Source organism: Hypanus sabinus, chromosome 20, assembly GCF_030144855.1.
Source record: "Hypanus sabinus isolate sHypSab1 chromosome 20, sHypSab1.hap1, whole genome shotgun sequence".
Taxonomy (NCBI): domain Eukaryota; kingdom Metazoa; phylum Chordata; class Chondrichthyes; order Myliobatiformes; family Dasyatidae; genus Hypanus; species Hypanus sabinus.
Genome location: NC_082725.1, coordinates 31,332,063 through 31,352,118, shown reverse-complemented (window position 1 = coordinate 31,352,118; position 20,056 = coordinate 31,332,063). Strand labels below are relative to the sequence as shown.

Sequence of the window (20,056 nt, the reverse complement as noted above, 5' to 3'; positions counted from 1 at the left end):
GCAAAAATTAGTGGGAAGGTAGAGGACTGGGAAGCTTTTAAAAACCAACAGAAGGCAACTAAAAAGCCATAAAGACAGAAAAGATTGAATGAAGGGAAGTTAGTCAATAATATAAAAGAGGATACACAAAATTCTTTTTCCAGATATATAAAAAGCAAGAGAGGTAAGACTGGATATCAGACCACTGTAAAATGATGCTGGAGAGGTAGTAATGGGGGTCAAAGAAATGGCAGACAATCTGAATAAGTATTTTGTATCAGTACTTTGGCAGAAGGAATAAAGGTATGAACAATCTTATAAATGGGGAAAACATTAGAAAAACCAGAGGTGCAGGGGGATTTGGAAGTTTTGTTCAGGATTCCCTAAAGGTTAACTTGCAGATTGAGTTGGTGGCAAGGAATATATATGCAATATTATCATTCATTTCAAGAAGACTAGAATACAAAAGCAAGAATGTGATGCTGAGGCTTTATAAGGCAATAGTAAGACTGAACTTGGGAATTACTGAGAGTAGTTTTGGACTCCTTATCTAAAAGATGTGCTGACATTGGAGAGGATCCAGAGAAGGTTCACGAGAATGATTCCAGGAATAAAAGGGCTAACACATGAGGAGCGTTTGATGGCTCTGGGCCTGTACTCGCTGGAGTTTTCGAAGAATGGGGGTCGGGAGGAGGGGGAGATCTCATTGAAACCTATTGAATATTCAAAGGCCTATTTTAGAAATTTCTGTCTGGGGTCTACAGACCCCCTGGCTTAATGGTATTGGTCCATGGTGTATATATAAAAAAAAGGTTGAGAAACCATGGCCTAGACAGAATGGATGAGGAAAGGATGGCTCCTGTAATAGTGGAGTCTAGGACCAGCGGGGAAAGGCTCAAAATTGAGGGATGTCTATTTAGAACGGAGATGAGGCAAAATACATTTGGCTAGAAGGTGATGAATCTGCAGAATTCATTGCCTCAATTGGCTGTGCAGATCAAGTCATTGGGTATATTTAAGGCGCAAGTTGATACGTAATTAACTTTTCAGGGCATCAAAGGTTACAGGGAGAAGGCAGGAGAATGGGGTTGAGACGGATAATAAATCAGCCATGATGGAACTGCAGAGCAGACTCGATGGGTCAAATGGCCTAATTCTACTCCTGTCATAGTCTTAACTTATGTCCATTTAGATCCCAGAAGGCAAAGCCTAATAGCACTAATGGGTGTGAAGCTTCACTCCATGATGAGCTCAACAGCTTTTATGCTTGCTTTGAAAGGGAGAATAAAACCCCACGTGTGTAAACCTCCACAGCATCTCATGATCCTGAGAACTGTCTCAGAGACCAACATCAGAACATCCTTCAAAGAGGTGAACCTTTGGAAGGCGTCAGTCCCCTATCGTGTATCAGGCAGGATACTCAAAACCTGTGCCAACCAAATGGCTGGAGTATTCAAGGATATCTTTTTTTAAATTTATAGAAATACATTGTGGAACAAGCTCTTCCAGCCCTCCGAGCTACACCACCCAGCGATCACCAAAATTAATCCTAGCCGAATCACAGGGTAATTTACAACCACAAACTAACTGACCAAACGGTATGTCTTTGGATTGGGGGAGGAAACTGGAGCACCCAGATAAACCCAGACAGTCACAGGGAAAATGTACAAACTCCCCACAGGCAGCAGCAGGAAATGAACCCGGACTGTCGGTACTGTAAGAAGTGTTCAATTTCTCACTGCTGCAGCTGAAGAACGTTGAGACTCAGGTTGTTCTCACAGCACAGACAAACCCTTCTACCTCCTCTCTGCATGCCAACTCATCATTGTTATTGATGAGGCCAACTATTGTTGTACTATCAGCAAACTTGATGTGGTTTGAGCTGGATCTGGCGTGCAGTCCTAAGTCAGTAGCAAGACCAAACAACGGACTGAGCACATAGTCCTGGAGGGTTGTCTGCTCCTAATAATGGAACTTGAAATGCTGCTGCCAACTTGCACTGACTGGGGTCTTTCTATCAAGGAGTCCAAGATCCAGTTACAGAGAGAGGTGTTGAATCCCAATGAGGACAGTTTACCCACCAGCCTCTGAAGGATGATCGTGTTAAACGCTGAGCTGAGGTTGATGAACAACATCCTGGTGTGTGAGGCATCACTTTCTAGGTGGGACAGGATGAAGTGGAGGCCCAAAGCTTTGGCACCATCAGTGGACCGGCCTGACAGGTAGTCTCTGGAGGCATAGCGAAGTAACGATGGTGCTAAACGGTGACTCCTTTGCTTGCATCTTCGAAAACAGCTCCATTTCCATTCAGTATCTTTATTTTTCCCTTTCAGGGTTCTCTTGAAGACCCTGACCTGGAGTTACACGCTGACTTCGGTTCTTTGTGGGAATGGGACCCGCTCTCAGGGTTTCATAACTGGCCGTTGTTTGGCATGTCTGACAGTCCGGCTTGGATTTGGAAGCCTAGGATCTTGGGGCTCTGGAGACGGGCAGATTGAGGGGCGGTGTCATGGCAGGAGACCCATGTGTCATCGGGGAGTCAAAATATCTACTGTTGTGTGCCTGGAGACCCAAGATCTTTGAGATTTCCAGGCACAGAGCTTGGAAAAAGCGAAGTACCGGACTTTTAACATTACCAACCAGCAAGTTGTTTGTTATGCCTCTCTGCTCGCTGGGAAAACAGAGACACCTCCTTCTCCCTTAATAGGGAGAGAAAGTGCCTGCGGTATGTCGTATACCAGGTGAAAGCTCAGTCTTTGGGGTAACTGCAAGTCTGTGCCTTTGCTATTGCTTTGTTCATGCTTGAGAGGTCGGTGGCGGTGCTGATGCTTTTTATTGCAGGTGGGGGGAAGGTGGGGATTGTTGCTTGCTGCCACTTATGTACAGGAGAGAGGGGAGCTGGGAGGGGGGACTTTGGGGTTCTAACATTTAACTGTTGTTCATTCTTTGGGGCACTCCTCAGTTTTCATGGATAGTTGTGAAGAGGAAGCATTTCAGGATGTACATTGTATACATTTCTCTGACATTAAATTGAAAGGTTCCAGTGTAGCAGGAAGGAGGGATTTTATACAATCAAAGCCCTTAATGATTGCTGGGCGTTAATTGTTTAGACCAGTTACCACTGCTCTTTTGAGCATTGGAATGATGTCCATTAAACCTCTGTTAGTTGAGCCGCACAATCCCTCAGCATTTGACCGGGGATTGTGTCTCACCCCACAAGCCAAAATCCTCCTTACATTAGCTGTGCCAGACAGTGTGCTGATCCTCAGGGGGCAGAGGGGGGTTTTCCCTCGATGTCATGTTGTGTCAAATTGTGCATAGAAGGCATTCAGCTTATCAGGAAAGGAGGCAAGATTGTCATCAATGTGGCAAGGTGGACTTGTAATCTGTTATGGTTTGCCCACCCAGCTATCTGCATTATGTTCCTAGTTCCTGATGGTTCTTGCTGACCTTAGAGTCAGTCTATCCCCCAACCCTTAAGCAGTGCACGAACTTCTGCAGCAAGCCATGGTTTCAGGTTTACCCTGGCAGTGTTGTGTTTAATCACAGTAATCTCAACATATTTTCTTATGCCTTCTGGCACATGCTCCAGTCCGCACTTTCAAAATAGCACTGATGTGGCAACTTTGAGTCGGGTCCTGATCTCTCAAAAAACTGGTTTGCCTAATTTAACCAATGGTCTATATGCAGGGATTAGTAAAATGGATATTTGGTCTAGTATTCATTGTGAGGTCACCTTGTAGGCTCCATGAACATCAGTATAAACCAGATCTAATATTCTATCCTCTGGATGCAATGTTGACATGTCGGTAGAACTTTGGCAGAACTGAAGTCATCATCAACAATGATAACACCATCGAGGTAAGTCGCTTCGAGGTTGCAGATGGCATGATAGAGATGCCTGCAGCACTTTCCCAGCAGCAGCATGGGGTAGGATATGAATTGTAACAAGTCACAATGGCAGTGAACTCCCTTGGGGCTGCACTTCACCATTAAAGACCATCTGTGGTGTGAAGTGGGTCAGTTCTACTGAGATATTCACACACCAGTTTTTACTGACAGACACACAGACCTCCAGCGCAGGTTTTCCCAGAGGTCACAACATTCCTGCCCAGCTGAAAGAAGATTAGGCCTTCTAGCTGGATGGCCAGTTCTGGAATGCAGTTTTTCTTAAGTTTGCGAAGTTTTGGCATGCTATTTAAAACTTTGACAAACTTCTATAGATGTGTGGTGGAGAGTATATTGACTGGTTGCATTATGGCCTGCTATGGAAACACCAGTGCCCTTGAACTGAAGTAGTGAATTTGGCCCAGACTATCACTGGTAAAGCCCTCCCCAATACTGGGCACATCTACATGGAGTGCTGTCACAGTTAAGCAGCATCCATCAAGGACCTCCACCCTCCCACCATACAGGTTATGCTCAATTCTTGCTGCTGCCAGGTGGTACTGTAGTCTTAGAACCCACACCACCAGTCTCAGGAAAAGATATTACCCCTTCATCATCAGGCTCTTGAACCAAAGGGAATAAGTAAACCCACTCTATTACTGAACCATCCCCATGTGGACTCACTGTGAGGACTCCATCTCAGGTTCTCAATATTTGTTTGCTATTTTTTTAAATTTGCATTTTGTCTTTTGCACATTGGTTGCTTGTTCGTCTTGTTGGGGGAGGTCTTTTATTGATTCTATTATGCTTCCTACATTTTCTGTCTGTGTCAACAAGAAAATAAAATGTCAGGGTTGTATATGATGACATACAAGTACTTTCATAATAAATTGACTTTCGACTTTGGAGCCACGTTTCTGTCAGGATGAGTGTGGAGCAGTCCTTCACTTCCTGCTGGTTCAGACACAGGTGCAGGTAATTCATTTTATTTTCTCGTGATCAGATGTTAGTGAATAGAATTGTCGGGAATGTGGGCCTGTAGGGAACCACTTTAAATCTTGCTCAAATACAGCACTTCTGAGCTTTTGCATACCACTTCTGACATTCACTTCCCCGAGTAGCTGCAGATCAGAGCAAGAGCTTGCATCACGTGTTACACCGTAACTGCACAACGTGTTCGTCATTCCACTCACTGGCAAGATAGACTTGCAGCTTTTACAGTTCTTTATGATCAGCTGTGTTTTTCGATCATAGATGAAAAGAACAAGAAATGTCACCATTGATTGGAGCTGGAGATGCTGCTGCTACTATCAAGTAAACTGCAATAAGAATATTGCTTGGCCCCAGTCAAGAATGCCTCAAGCAACTTGCAGTGTTCTCGCCACGACAAGCTAAAGACAAATTCAATGAACTATCTGCTTTTTCCCCCACCCCCCACAAGAATTGTTACACACTTTTCATCAATCAACCAAAAACTAGTTATCATTGTAACAGTTTTCAATAAATTGCACAAGCTCTGGATAATTTTCAAAATACATAAAAACACACCCATTGAAGAACAGATGATCATGCTTCACTATTTAAAGCAAACATCAGCAGCATGTTTGGAAATAGACTAATCAAACTATCAAAGCAAGGCTGTGATATTTAGCTCTGCTGCATTGCAGGGCTTTGGAGAACATAATAATAGCAACAGAAAGGCACATACTTGTGTTGTTGTTCAGTCGATCCTAACTATACCTCCCTTTAACTTATATCCTTTGATTCCTAAGATAGCCTGTTCCCCAGTTGATCCCAAGGCACTTTGTTCAGAAAATTGCTTCAAATGGATGACAAACTGGTTCTCAAACTACTTTTTCCAACATAATTTTCCCAGTTTTATATGAAATTTAAGGTCCATCATAATTATTGGTTCACCTTCACTACAATTCTTATTTCTTGATTAGTTTTCTCTGTAACTGTATTTCTGCGTTAGGAACCATATAAACTATTATAAGCAATTGATTGCTTTCTCATCCTCACTTTCTATTCAGGAACAAAACCATTCCTCATTACCACCACCACTTTGCCCCACAATTCCTCTCCCCAAACACATTTATTATTAATTGCCAATTTATCATCCAAGATGGGATTTCATTAACTCTCATCTCAAGTTCCCATCACAAATGCACAGAATAATATCTGTTCTCTGACTTTATTGCCCGCTATCATTATGGAGTTAAAAGCACTAATTTTGGCAGTTCGATGAAAGTACTCCTCACAGGTCCTCTCTGATGCCTTAATAATTTAAACTCTGATGCCACTTTTGGGATCCCATTTCACTAGTATTCAACGAAGTTCCAATTTTAAACAAAAACAATTGCTTTCATTTTGATATCCCTACTCAATCCTACTGTTTTCTCATAAATCTCTTCGGTATCTTCTCCAGTGAAAACTGACCTTTTCTGTAATGAGGTTACCAGAATTATATGCACTACTAAGCTATGGCCTAACTACCTAGTACGGGCAAACCATTAGAGAAGTAAACCCTCAAATGAAAATCTCCTAAAAAAAAGTTCAGTTGCCCGATAAATATTAGTTCACTTATTTAATCCAGGTACTGTTGGACACAGAATTTCCTAATGACGACCAGTAAATTATTTTATGACAAACCTCTAGTCATGACATCACAACTGGCAACCCTCTCCTGCGAGGAAGTCATCCTGCAACGATACAAAAAGCATCTTCACCAGCATCCACAGCTTACAGCGAAACAAACTCAAAACAATAAAACCTCCAAAGTAACAAATGAATTACTTCAACTTAAATTGGTCTAGTCCATTTGCAAGAATGACTGCAGCATTTAACTTGAGTCCAGATGAAACCTACTTTGAACTTTTAAAATCAGGTATCCATAACTGCACGTAATTTGTCTAATGGATATTTTATTCTTTCTTAAAATGTTTATTACCTCTGGTGGTTCTTTAGGTGTACTGTTAGAAAGATAGTCATCATCTTCCTCCTCCTGTATTTGTTCATAGGTACGTTTCTTGGCCTTTTTGTCTGTTGCTTAATAGTTAGCAAAAGAAAAATAATACTTAATAAACACCAAGTTATTAAAACACAGCGGATCTTGATGGCCAATGGTGCTATGTATTTATACGTACAAAGAATCTGCTTAAGTTGGTCAATAAAATTGTTCTCATAAACCATCCTCTCTTGCCAAATTGCTAATACTCTTTCCAAGTGCTTCTTGCAATTCTCATCAGATTCACTGTCAAGCAAGAAAAGAAATGATAAATTAGAGTAAACTTAATCCCAAGGATGCCAATCTATGTTCATTTTACCAAAATACCCTTCAATGTGCCCATTTCAATGGATATGACCAAATTTGGAATTCAAATACTAACAGTGCTATTTCAATTGTGGACTGTTAAAGTAGTCTGTAGACTTGGTGTTTAAATTAAGCAAATTTTTTCTTTGTTTTCATTAGAAAACAATTAAAATGTCAATGATCATTTTTTTCAGAATATACAAATACAAATGACTCTCTCATTGAGTGATTTTACAAAGATAACATAAAATTACGTTCATACAGAAACAGTCACACGTTTTAGACTAGTATATCATGCATAGTTTACGTGGACTTTGCAACCTCTACATGAGCGAAGGTTTGCTTGGTTCTGGTTAGTAGTGAGAATGCAAAAGAGATGAGAGGAAGTTTTAGATCTGCCGGTTAGAATTGTAACTATTTATGGACGTGGGTAAGTTGCACTGAGCAGACTGTTGCATTGAATGAACCTTGAAGAACCACAATTCAAAAGTATTTTACTAGCTAAAGGAACATTTGAATGTTTTGAAGGCACCGTTGTGTTATTTATTCATTTCCAGATGTAGACTCATTGCTCTACACCTTGTTGAGGGTGGGGCTGTATTTAACCACAGTACAGAAAATTGCAATCTGTTGGCTTACAATTCAAGAATGCTTTTTTCAAAGGTACTTGCAGCATTGATGGCTCTGGCCTTTACTTACTGGAGTTTCGTAGGATGGTGAGAGGCCTTGAGAGAGTGGAGTTAGCCATTTCAGCAGTGGTTAACCTAGGACAGGGGGGCACAGCCTCAGAATTAAGAATGTCCCTTAAAACACAGATGAGGAAAAATTTCTTTAGCCAGAGTGGTGAAGATGTGGAATTCATAGCCATAGATGGCCGAGGAGAACAAGTCACTGGGAATATGTAGAGTGGTTCTTCATTAATAAAGGCATCGAAGGTTATGTGGAAAAAGTAGTGAATGGGGTTGGGGTTGAGAGGGAATAATCCAGTTGTGAAGTAGACTCAATGGGCTGAGTGGCTTAATGGGCACCTATGTCTTATGGTCTTGTTCTTGCAGTCTTATAAAAATACAGTTGCAAGAAAAAGTTGGTGAATTCTTTGCAATAACATATATTAATTACTCATAAAATGTGGTCTGATCTTCATCCAAGTCACAATAATGGACAAACACAATCTGCCCAAACTAATAACACAAACAATTGTACAACTTCATCAATACTGAGTACAGCATTTAAACAATCTAGTCTAGGTTCAAAACATCAGGGGTAATGCCTTCTACAAAAGCTATTTGGAGTCAGGTGCTCCAATCAATGAGATGAGATTGGAGGTTTGTGTTGTAGAGGTGCCCTGCCCTATTAAAAAAAGACACACAAAGTAATGTTACTGGCTATTTATGTCCACCATTTTAAGAGGACCTTAGAAGGGCTGTAGAGATGCATGAAGCTGGAAAAGGCATAAAAAGCATTACTAAAGACCAATGTGTTCATTAATCTGCAGTAAAGAAATTGTTTACAAGTGAGGAAATTTAGTGGTGTTACTACTTTCCCTAGGAGTGGGCATCCTGCAAAGATTACACCAAGAGTACAATGTCCAATGCTGAAGGAGATGGAAACAAAGCTAAGTATAAAAGCAAAAGACCTGCAGAAATCTTTAGAACTTGAACAGAGACTTTAACATGTGCCCACTACAAGAAAAACACTGAACAAGAATGGCGTTCATGGAAGGATATCAGGGAGGAAACCACTGCCCTCCAAAAAAAAAAACCATTACTGCACCTCTCAAATTTGCAAAAGACCACCTGGATGTTCCACAGCACTTCTGGGACAATGCTATGTTTACAGATGAGACAAAAATTGAACTATTTGGCAGAAATGCACACTGCCATGTTTGGAGAAAAAAGGCACTGCACGTCAACACCTAAACTTCATCCCAACTGTGAAGCATGGTGGAAAGAGCATTATGGTTTGAGGTTGTTTTGCTGCCTCAGGACTTGGACAGCTTGCAACCGTTGAGGGAACAATGAACTCAAAATTGTATCATGACATTTTACAGGAAAAGTCAGGGTAGCAATCCGTCACCTGAAGCTTAACAGAAATTGGATGATGCAACAAGACAATGATCTGAAATACAAGAGTAAATCAATAAAAGTTTAAAAAGATTTGCGTTTTGGAATGGCCAGTCAGACCAGACCTTAACCTAATTGAGAAGCTGCCGCATGACCTGAAGAGGGCTGTTCATGCAAGGTAGCCCAGAAATATTGATCAACTGAAATAGTTTTGTATGGAGGAATGGTCTGAACTTCCTTCCAGAGGAAACATTTGGTGGAGGTTACTGCTGCTAAAGGAGCTTCTACATACAACAAGGGTTCACATACTTGAACTGTGAATGATTAAACAATGTGTTCAATAAAGACATGAAAAGTACAATTATTGGTGTGTTGTTAGTTCAGGCAGATTGTGTTTGTCTACTATTGTGAGGAAGATCAAACCATATTTTATGAGTAATTAACGCAGAAAACCAGGTAAATGCAAAGGATTCACAAACTTCTTGTAACTGTACAATCTTATCTCTGATCAGTGCATTAAGTGTAGAGGTATAATAAGAAAGCTAGGCATAATACCAAGACTTGGTGACAAAGGAGAGCTGGATAAGATGCCATACTGCACAACAGGAACTTGCAATATTTTATGATCAGCATGACAAGTACCAAGCTTTGTACTGTACAACTCTTAACTTAGCACACTTGGGACTAGTATTGAATTACCAGGTTTTCTTGATCAGATCTCTCAATAATGCAATGCACATTTAATTCAAAGTTTTAGATGTCACATGGGAGAATAATAAATTTTCTAGTGAACTGGAGTGTGGAAATTGGGGCCCCCAGAAGTTTCAAGGAAGTGTGGGAACTGCAGTCCTGGCTGTATTGTTAGGATTTCTGAGCAACTGGAAAGCAAGATTATTAGAGCTTTACTGCAGATTTCATTAATTTAGAGGATTCTCCAGAAATAGCTTGTAACAGATATTTATTGGTAACTGGCACATGGTTCAATTCTCCACAGACATTCTCATCAATAGCATCCACCTATCCTAGCAAGTTTAGGAAACTGCTGACTAAATTGACCACCATAACTGAAATGCACAGCATGTTCTGTGCAGCACATTTCACCAGTCTGCAATAGTTGGATCTCAAAGCTGCCAGAAGGCCCTGGCAGCCAAGTCTATAAGGAACACTGAAACTGTTCAATTGGATTCAATAAAAAGTTACACCTAATTAAAATACATTTATTGCTAAACTACCTCACTCTTCCATAGAGGGCAGATGCTGTGTCAGGTGGCAAGCACATCTGACTCCTCAGCTTAGCCAATCATTTCCCTGCTGTTCTCTGATGAGCACAGCAAGAGGCAAAATGGGTAGATGTCCAAAATGAATTGACTTTAGTCATTGATTTCACACACTGAATAAGCTGGAAGCAAATGCCGACGGTGGGCATGCTATTGCAGATGAGTGTAGCTGTGAAGTCTAATTGAGAGTTGGTGCCATCCCCAGGTAATGATTATATTCAGATTACACAAATGTATGCAGTTGGTTTTGTCCGTAAGTCATAAAATACACATAATTCCCTTGATATGGTAACCATTTTTCATAAATAGCATCAAAATCATCTATCACTTATTAGAAAGAACAAGTACTATAAGTGGAGAGATCAAGGAAACTGGTTTTACCATTTAAAGGAATGATTATATGCATATTTGACTTTTGAACTTAATATTATGGGAGTGAACTGGTAGTAAATTGGGTTAGGCATTGGCTTTGCGGGAAAAGCCAGATAGTGGTAGGAGAGGGCTGCCCTTCTGACTGGCGGTCAGTAGTGTGCCCCAGAGATCGGTGCTCGATCCTGCTGTTGTTTGTCTTCTGTGTAAAGGGGGTTTCTTCTTTTTCTTTGTTACTGCATATGTTAATTAAAATGGCTTCTTGGTTTTGTTAAAAGTAGGAATGCTTCTTTGTTGTAAGAGTGTGCTGGAAGCTTGCTTGGGCTAAAATTTACTGATAATGAGAATTGTATTCCTTTGTAAACCAATTGGGATTAATGTTGTTCTTTCTTCTGAGTCTGTAAGCTATTGTTGGCGGGCTTTTGGGGAGATTGGGGTGAGGGGGTGACAGAGAGAGAGGACGTGATGCTGTAAACTGGGCGAGGAATGGACCCCAAGCAGGGGTCTGAGGCCAGGAGGTACTCTGAGGAAAAGAGACGAAGATAGATGTGATCGGTTGACCACTTCGGGTGGTCCTGAGCTGCGAGTCGAGGATTTCGGAGGGGATTGAATGATGGCCAGAAGACTTCAGTAATTGAGCTCTAACGGTTGTGCACGATGTGGTTTGGACTTTGATAAGTTTGGCGCCTTTTCTTTATTTTCTTTTCCTTCATATATATTGTATCATTATTAATCACTTAGTTATAAATTGTCTTTATAAATTGTAATCATTTAATCACATATGGTGTCCTGTCTTTTTTTGGCGAGGTGGGGACATCACACAGCATCCACACAAGCTGATTACCCAGTTTGGTGGGGCCGAAGGCTGCACCCCCTAGACGAGAACGAGCTGAGCGAGCCTGAGGTGACCCAGGGGGGTACATCTATATCAGTGATCTGGATGATAATGTGGTCAATTGGATCAGCCAATTTGCAGATGATACTTAGATTGGGATGCAGTAGACAGTGAGGAAAGTTATCATGGCTTGCAGAGAGATCTGCATCAGCTGGAAAAATAGCAGATGGAATTTAATGCAGACAAGTCCGAAGTTTAGCAGTTTAGTAGGTCCAACAAGGGTAGATCTTACACTGTGAATGGTAGGGTACTGAGCAGTGTAGTAGAACAAAGAATTCATTGAAAGTGGCATCACAGGTAGATAAGGTTGTAAAGAATGCTTTTGGCAAATTTGGTCCTGGTGCACGTCAATCATTTCAACATGGACTAGCTGGGCCAAAAGGCCTGTTTCTGTGCTCTACTTCTCTATGACTAAGGCATTTAAGGGATTTTCTTAAATTAGGCATTCATAACCCTGGGCTGCCTGTATGCAAAATATATGACATTCTTCTTTTATTTGACTAAAATGTTTTCTTTTGCGTTCTTCTGTATGAATTGGTGAGTCAGCTTTGGTTTGATTCCTTTGACTACTAGGAACTGAATTAACACTTACCTGGCTCTTTGCTGCTACAGCACTGGTCAAGTCTCCTTAATACTGGGCTCTCAACGTCGGATGATCTTTATGATTGGAAGCAGTGATGGGTGGATGGTGATGGAAAGAGAATGTTGTCTTTCAGGCAATTGGATTTTCTTTTGAGGTAATTTTAGATATAGAATGGTACCACTTTATATTCTTAAAACTATAACCTGAAGGAGTGGTGCATTTCTTTTGTCTCGATTAGTTCACCTTTACTGTCATTTCACTGTATTTAGTGCAGAGTTGTGTATTAGTTCAATGATCATGGCATGATTGTTCATCTCCCTCAACTCTAATTCCCATGTCCCATCTTTCCCCTCTCCCAATTGGTGCATGTCCCAGTGAGGTTTAACAGTGCCAAAAAAGGCAATCAGGACTGCACTGCTCATTGGAGCTAAAAAGTGGAAGAATGATGTGAGAGGCTGAACCAAACAACATCAATATTCCAGGATTCGACACATACTTTGTACCCTTCCAAGAGTACTATGTTTAACTAGCTGGGAAGGATAGGTACTTAACAGCACAGGATGCCTTGGACAACAATGTAGTGGAATTCTAGGGTAAGAAAATAAAATAATTTTGTTTATGATTATGTACAAGTGAAAGAGCCTATACTTACCTCAAAACATTAAATAAAATGCTTTCCAATAAAAGGCAAAATTCTGAACTGAAATTTAGAGTGGGCAATTGAAGTTCAGCAGGCATTTCCCAAACATAACTTAGGTTATAACATTCAATTAAGATGCCCATTACTTCACAATATTTATGTTTAAAGTGCATTTGAGAGAATGAAATCACAAAAAGGTCCTTAAGAGATTACATCAGTTATTATACAAAGGGAAAAAGAGGGCAGCTCAATTCAATAAAGCTATAAATCTTACATTTCTATTATTTAAAAAATCCAGAATTTACAATGTAAATATGGCAAGTGTAAATCAGTCACATTTTTAATGGATACAGTGTACCTTGAAACATGTGAAAATGCATCCAACAAAACTGGCGCAAAGTCCTTGGTAAATTCTGGCCCTTTTTTCTTGCTATTCTGGATCACATCATTTGCCAGATAAAGGAAAGTCAGTTTTCTACTTGGTTTAGCTGTAGACAAAAAGAAATTGATAAAAGAATATAAGTTCTAACAATTATGCTGGCTTTTTTTTGCCAGTTATCAAAATGAATCAACACTAACACAAAAGTGCACAAACTGCAACAATAATTAAACATATTCTTTTGCATTTAGTGTTTTAATCTGTTTAGAATTGTAGCGAAACAGCATACAGAGCAGTAAGAGCCTGAAAGAAATTTGACTACCAGCTGGAAACCAGGGCCATTGTGGTGAATGATGTTTTCCCAGAATGGAGGGAAGTGTTATCTCCTGACCCTTTCACATAGGTAGCGCTCATGAGGTCTCCCGTTGGTTGGAGTAGACCATGGATATTGCGTCCTAGCTGTCTACATGATATAGAACCCAGAGCAGTATGATATGGAGTGTAAGCTGTTGCCCATGCAACAGATGTCCCCTCTCCTCACAGTTGATGAATACAAAGGAACAGCAGAGACCGATACAATTTGCACCAGTGGCAATACAGATACCAGTCAGCACTGAACTCAACACTGGACTGCCTTAGGGACTTCAGCTCCAGAATTTTCCCTCAGGGCTTGCTCCCAAAGCTTTCCTCATGAGTGGGTATACAAGGCAGTGACAGTTTGAGCTCAGAATTTTCCTTCTCCTAGATGAGCTGTCAACCACAGCTGACAAACCCCAACTACCCAAAGCGACTGGCTTTAAACCACCATAACCTGCCTTTGTCCCTTCTATCAGTAGAGATGGTTCAGCTGGTCTTAGTGGCTAAGCCAAATATGACTTGGTTATCAGAGGCTATTTGAAATGCATGCCATCAAAAGCATTTAATAGGTAGTGGGAGCTTATCCCATGATCTTTCCCCAGCGATGACGACCTTAAGGTAGCACTTAGACATGCCTCAAATAAAAATCAAGAACATATTGGCATACTTGGCAATTTTTGAAAACCTATAAATTAAACTTTGAAATATAGTAGGTAGTAAGGAAATTAACAGACTAACAGCCAGACTGATGAAATGAGCAGACATATGGCAGATAGAATTTAATGGTAAAGTGTGGAGCAACATGCTTGCAAAGAATGTAAGAAAAATTAACGGGTATAATTTTAAAGAGACAATGAAAATACCACGAGTTCACATTTACGATTTTTTGATCATTGGGGGGGGGGGGGGGTCAACACAAGAAATAGTGAAAAGCAGTCAGGCTCTACCATTAAGTAAGATCATGGCTGATGGTCGAGCAGAGCACAACATTCCTGCACTAAGTCCACATTCCTAAATATGAATCTAAACATAACTTTTAATTTCTATACTGACTATATTCAACCAGAGAAACTGTCTCATTCAGAGAACTCCAAATATTCGTAATTTGCTTAGCAAAGATATTTCTTCTCATCTGCTGAATAACAGACACCTTCACTCGAGACACATTCTGTTCCCAAACACTTCCTTCCTGATGGACTTGGAATTAATCTACTGAACCCTTGGAGCATTGCTGATCACAACTACATCCTTCCTTTGATATGGTGACCAAGATCAGAGTCTTTTCCAGCTAGTGCTTTTTACTTAGGCCCAACAGAAATGAAACCTTAACTCTAGCATTCAAACCTTCCTGAAATAAAAAACCTAACAGTTTATCTTCCTGAATGCTTGTTCTTCCTGCTCTTCCAGTCTTTTTTTTAAAAAAACCAAGGTTACTCAGGTCCTTTAGGACACTAAAAGCTTTTAATTTCTCACCAAATAGGAGATACTCTGTAATTGTGCCTCAGTGATGAACTTGTATTTTTCAACATTAAATTATATCCTGCTCATAAGCCATAGAGACATCAACTATGTACCTTTAACAATCTGGATACATTAAACTATCCTTGACCAAAAAACTGATGAAGATTATGAGCAGCTGAAACACCAGTGCTGATACCTGGAGCATAGTCATGCAACCTGGACTTATAAATTCATTTTCACTCTTGTTTCTGTTAACTAATTCCATGCCAATATATTACTCACAATCATGAATGCTCTACTTCGGCTTAATACCCTCAGCAGCATTTTATCGAGGGCCTACCAAAGTCCAGAAACACAACATCTGCTTTACACTCACCTATTCCTTTAAATACAATTTAAGTTCTCAGTCAGCACTTCCTTAATAAATAACTCTAGCATTTCCTCTACTTCTCATACGAAACCAACTAGTCAGTCACCTCTTAGTTTCTGTTCTTTGAAGTAAATATATTTATATACTTTTGCTACTTTTTAAATAGGAGATCTGGTCTAGAACTAATTGGATTTTGAAAGATAACCATTTCCATAGCAATTTCTTTCAAAACTTTGCTTTAACTCAAGTATTTATCAACTTTCAGTGACAGTTACTCCTTTATGGTAACTTTTCAATTATGTTCCATTAGCTCGTTTGCTTGTGCCTTCTTCATTCAATTTTGATGGTATTTTCCAATTTCTTTTGAATCAGTCTACAAAAGGCAATTTAAAGATTTCTGTTAATCATTTCCTCCAAGCCTTTGTAATACTTTTGTTTCTGATTATTCTCACATTCCACTTTTCTTATCATCTTGGAGCTGTTATGTTGAATTCTGGTATTTTCACAATTCTCAAATTTGATAGTTTTTTCACACAACAGCCTTTTCCTATAATACAACATAGTTTTGTTAGTTACCATTAGTTCACTTTACTCTTGAGATTTGACATATTAAGTATATTAAGTGCACATCTGCTGGTTGTAAACTACTTATTCTTTCAACTTTAGCTACTGATTTATTCACTGTTGTATCTTTTAATGCAATTTTCTCTATCTCCCACAGACATCATGTATTTTATACCTTAATTGTTTGCTATTACATTCCAAACCCGGGTTTCAGATGGAACTAACAATCTCTTTTATGTAAATTCTTTATAAATGATTATTCTTCCCTAAAGACCTCTAACTACCCAACAATATAAACTATACAATTATTAACATTCACATTGTACAAAATCAAATTAAAAATAACTTATCCCTTCAGCGGTTCCACCGTACTTAGACCTAGAAAATAATTTTTGTTCACTAGTAATACCTCCTTCACAATTACTCTAACCCAATTTGATCAATATATTTGTAGATTAAAGTCTACTATTACACAAGCCTCTAATTTTCTAATTTATATTATTATTAATTTGTGGAGAGTTGCAGTCTCTCACCAATGTTTTCTGCTCTTTGCTCATTAAGATTTCATCTGAGACTTCAATTGTCTTTATACTATTCTTTATTGGGGTACCCTTTTCCATTCAATTGCATTTTCCTGAAAAAGTCTCTCAGAATACTTACTTCCACATAATCTCTGCAATAATATTCTTCGTCTATTAAGTCATCAATATTGTGGGCTTCAGATAATGAAACTTCAATTTTAATTTACTTAACTATTTAATGGCCGCATCCCTTCACTCAATTACATGGTGAAGAGTTGTAGCCATTAAATAAGCAGGTAACACACAGAGAATGCTGGAGGAACTCAGCAGACTTGATGAAGGTCCTCGACCTGAAACCTCAACTGCACTCTCTGCCATAGATGGTGCCAGGCCTGCTGAGTTTCTCTTGCATGTTGTGTGCGTTGCTTGGATTTCTAGCATCTGCAGATTTTCTCATTTGTAGCAGGCAGGTAGGTTAAAATCCTGCTTTTATCCATTGTCTTTACTAACTTCCTCACTTTTGTTGGTCTTCAGCCTGGAACTGTTTCTCTTTCCACAGATGCTGCTTGACTCGCTGAGTTCTCTTTTCAGGATTTTGTCTTCATTTCAATTTTGTCTTTTTTGCCATTTCCCCCTGCCCTGACTCAATTGGAGGCATTTACTATACGACATTTGTTACTGTAGTGAAATTGGTAATGGTAACCAGGGACTATTCCATTCATTTTCTTTACCTTCACAAACGTCCACTCAGCTTAACTCCTTAACTATTTTAGTTAAGGAGCTAACCTCTATACTTATTCAAATTGCTTACAGACAGATGCCGGCTTGATTAAACAAACCTGAAATATAAAACAGTTGTTCCTAATATTGGTGCCCGTGCCCATAAGATGAATACCATTGCTTCCATAATTGATCTTTCTTCCACACCAATCTTTGAACCATTTATTCAAATATCATGTTATTGACAATGTCAATATGTATTTGATATCAATAACAACCAATCAACTATCAGCTGCCTTGTTTTGCTTTACGTGTAAACTCACACTTGTCCTTAATTCAAACTTCACATTCAGTACACTCCATACGGTAACTACCTTAATTTGTTCTAACAATACCTAGAACTCTAACACTGAGTGCTGCTTTCCTGCATATGAAAATTACAAGGTTAAGAAAATCTCATAATAAAACATATAAAATTAAAGCAACCTATTCGCTTGTGTCACGCTACGCAAGTTAAATCCTGGGAATTATAAACAGAGGCATTGAAACAAAAGCATATTAAGGTAAAACTTTATTTAAAACAAAACTCAGTAAATTACTGAGTTAAATTCTCAACACATTTTAGGATAAAACATCAAGGCCTTAGAAAGCTGCAGACTAGATTAACTAAGATGGTTGAAGAAACTGAGTAACTTGGTGAGATGGGAAAAGACAGCATTATTCGCCTCAGAGCAGAAGAACAGCTGTTCAAATTTATGAAGGGTTTTATTAAACAAGGTTAACCAGTTTTGATCATCTTCAACCAGAGGTGTGAAAGTCAAATGAATGTAACCAGCAACAAAGGATGAAACAAAAACTCAGCCTCCAGTCAAGTCTTCAATCTGAAATGGTAACTACTCTCCATATCAGCTGTCTGCCCTGCTTAGTGTTTCCAGTATGTCCTCTATTTGTTACTGGTATTGAGATTATCTAGTGGAAGCTGATTCACTGGTAACTCATTTAACAGAATAACTGCAGATACAATGAATTGAGTGGCGTGCTTCAAGCTGTAGGTGGAGAAAATGATGCAACTACAGGAGTCAATGTTTCAATATAGTGACAGCATAGGAGATGTATTACTTACGTCAATTTAATGTGAACTCTGGAAAGTTAAAATTAACATGTTTGCTCAGTATGAGCAACTTCTAAGTGGTAAATACAATATAGCAATATTTGTATTTTTATTAAATATTCTTAGGAGGAATTAGACAAATTAAACTAAAGTTAATTAAGTTTTGTACAAATCAAGTTATAGATTTGTAATAACAGACTGCCTTGATAATTGCTCTCTGGTTAGATTTTGCACATTTTCAGTTCATCTACAGGTTAAAAAACTTCTGCAGCACATTTCAGACGCTTATCCGTATTGCCTTTTGAGCTAATGAACAAATTAATTTCCACATTTAGAACAATTAACATGATCTAGCATGGGTTAATTCTTTACACAATATGCAATTCTCCATTCTGTTTCTAACATATTAAAAATAGCCCGAAGTTTAAACTTTTAGTCAAAATCTGTCCGTCCTCAACAAATGCACCCTTAAGAAATCATGAGTGCATATTATTTTTAACGTGCCTTTAATTTACAAGTTCAGTATTACAAAATGGCTCTGCAGCACTCAATTTACAGAGATTTCCTGAGGAAGTTGATGCTTCAGTACATGTACACCTTTTCTAGTTATGAATTACTATGCAGCTACACCTGCAGATTAGGTACCTGGTACCAATTGCAGCCAGGTGCATGAGTGTTGGTAGCTGTTTAGGATGGATGGAGCTTGAGTGAAGGAACATCCTATTATGTCGCTATCTTGAGTCTGATAACAAAAGCTCAAGTAGAATTATTTGTCATAGAATACTTAGATAGGAACTGCTTTTCATGCCACTTAAACTATAGAAAATTATCAAATTGGATCATGCACTCAGCATGTGGATATATAGTGGATTCCAGTTAATTGGGACAATTCAGGACCAGTATATTTTAGCCCAATTAGCTGAAGTTTCATGAAAATAGTTAAAACTGTATAAAAGAGAAACCACTGCTTAACTTAGTAACAGATTTATATATTTACATGAAATACATAACAAGTTGGAACACTATCAATACCTCCCCAGTACTATAAAACTGTATTAGTTACTAATAGTTAGCGATGGAGTTATTTATCCAGTGTATGGGGCTGTGTACTTTTCACTGACTGTAAATGAACAAAATCAGTGCAAAAACCCAGTGCAGATAATGGACTGCCTTTGTACAATGCTTTTGATGATTGCATTTTCCAAATATTCATTGTCATTTTAACAGTCAAGATGATTTTCAATCTCTCACTGCTACAAGCAGAAGTTCCCACCTGCTTCAAAAGGGCAACAATTACCAGTGCCCAAGAAGAGCAGTGAGCTGTCTTAATGACTATTATCCAGGAGCACTCACATCTATGGAGATGAAATGCTTTGAAAGGTTGGTCATGGCTAGAATCAACTCCTGCTTCTGTAAGGACCTGAACCCACTGCAATTTGTCTATCGCCACAATAGTTCTATGGCAGACACAATCTCAATTGCTCTTCAGTAAGCCTGGATAATACAAACACCTATGTCAGGATGCTGTTCCTTGACTAGCTTTGTGTTTAACACCATCATTCCTAC

At 39.1% G+C, this 20,056-nt stretch overlaps 1 protein-coding gene across 5 annotated transcripts in view; it reads right to left on the bottom strand.

The window, feature by feature from the left end:
- Positions 1–20,056, bottom strand: part of LOC132378400 (regulation of nuclear pre-mRNA domain-containing protein 1B-like) — a 67,480-nt gene that overhangs the window by 37,313 nt on the left and 10,111 nt on the right. For all 5 annotated transcript variants that reach the window (XR_009507024.1, XM_059945291.1, XM_059945292.1 and 2 more), the window contains exons 2-4: positions 13,366–13,495; positions 7,014–7,120; positions 6,818–6,915 (exon numbers count right to left, since the gene is read on the bottom strand). Coding sequence is in view for 4 of the 5 variants with exons in the window: in XM_059945291.1 (XP_059801274.1) it covers positions 6,818–6,915; positions 7,014–7,120; positions 13,366–13,495 (335 nt within the window). In the remaining variant the exon portion in view is untranslated. The remainder of the gene's footprint in view (positions 1–6,817; positions 6,916–7,013; positions 7,121–13,365; positions 13,496–20,056) is intronic.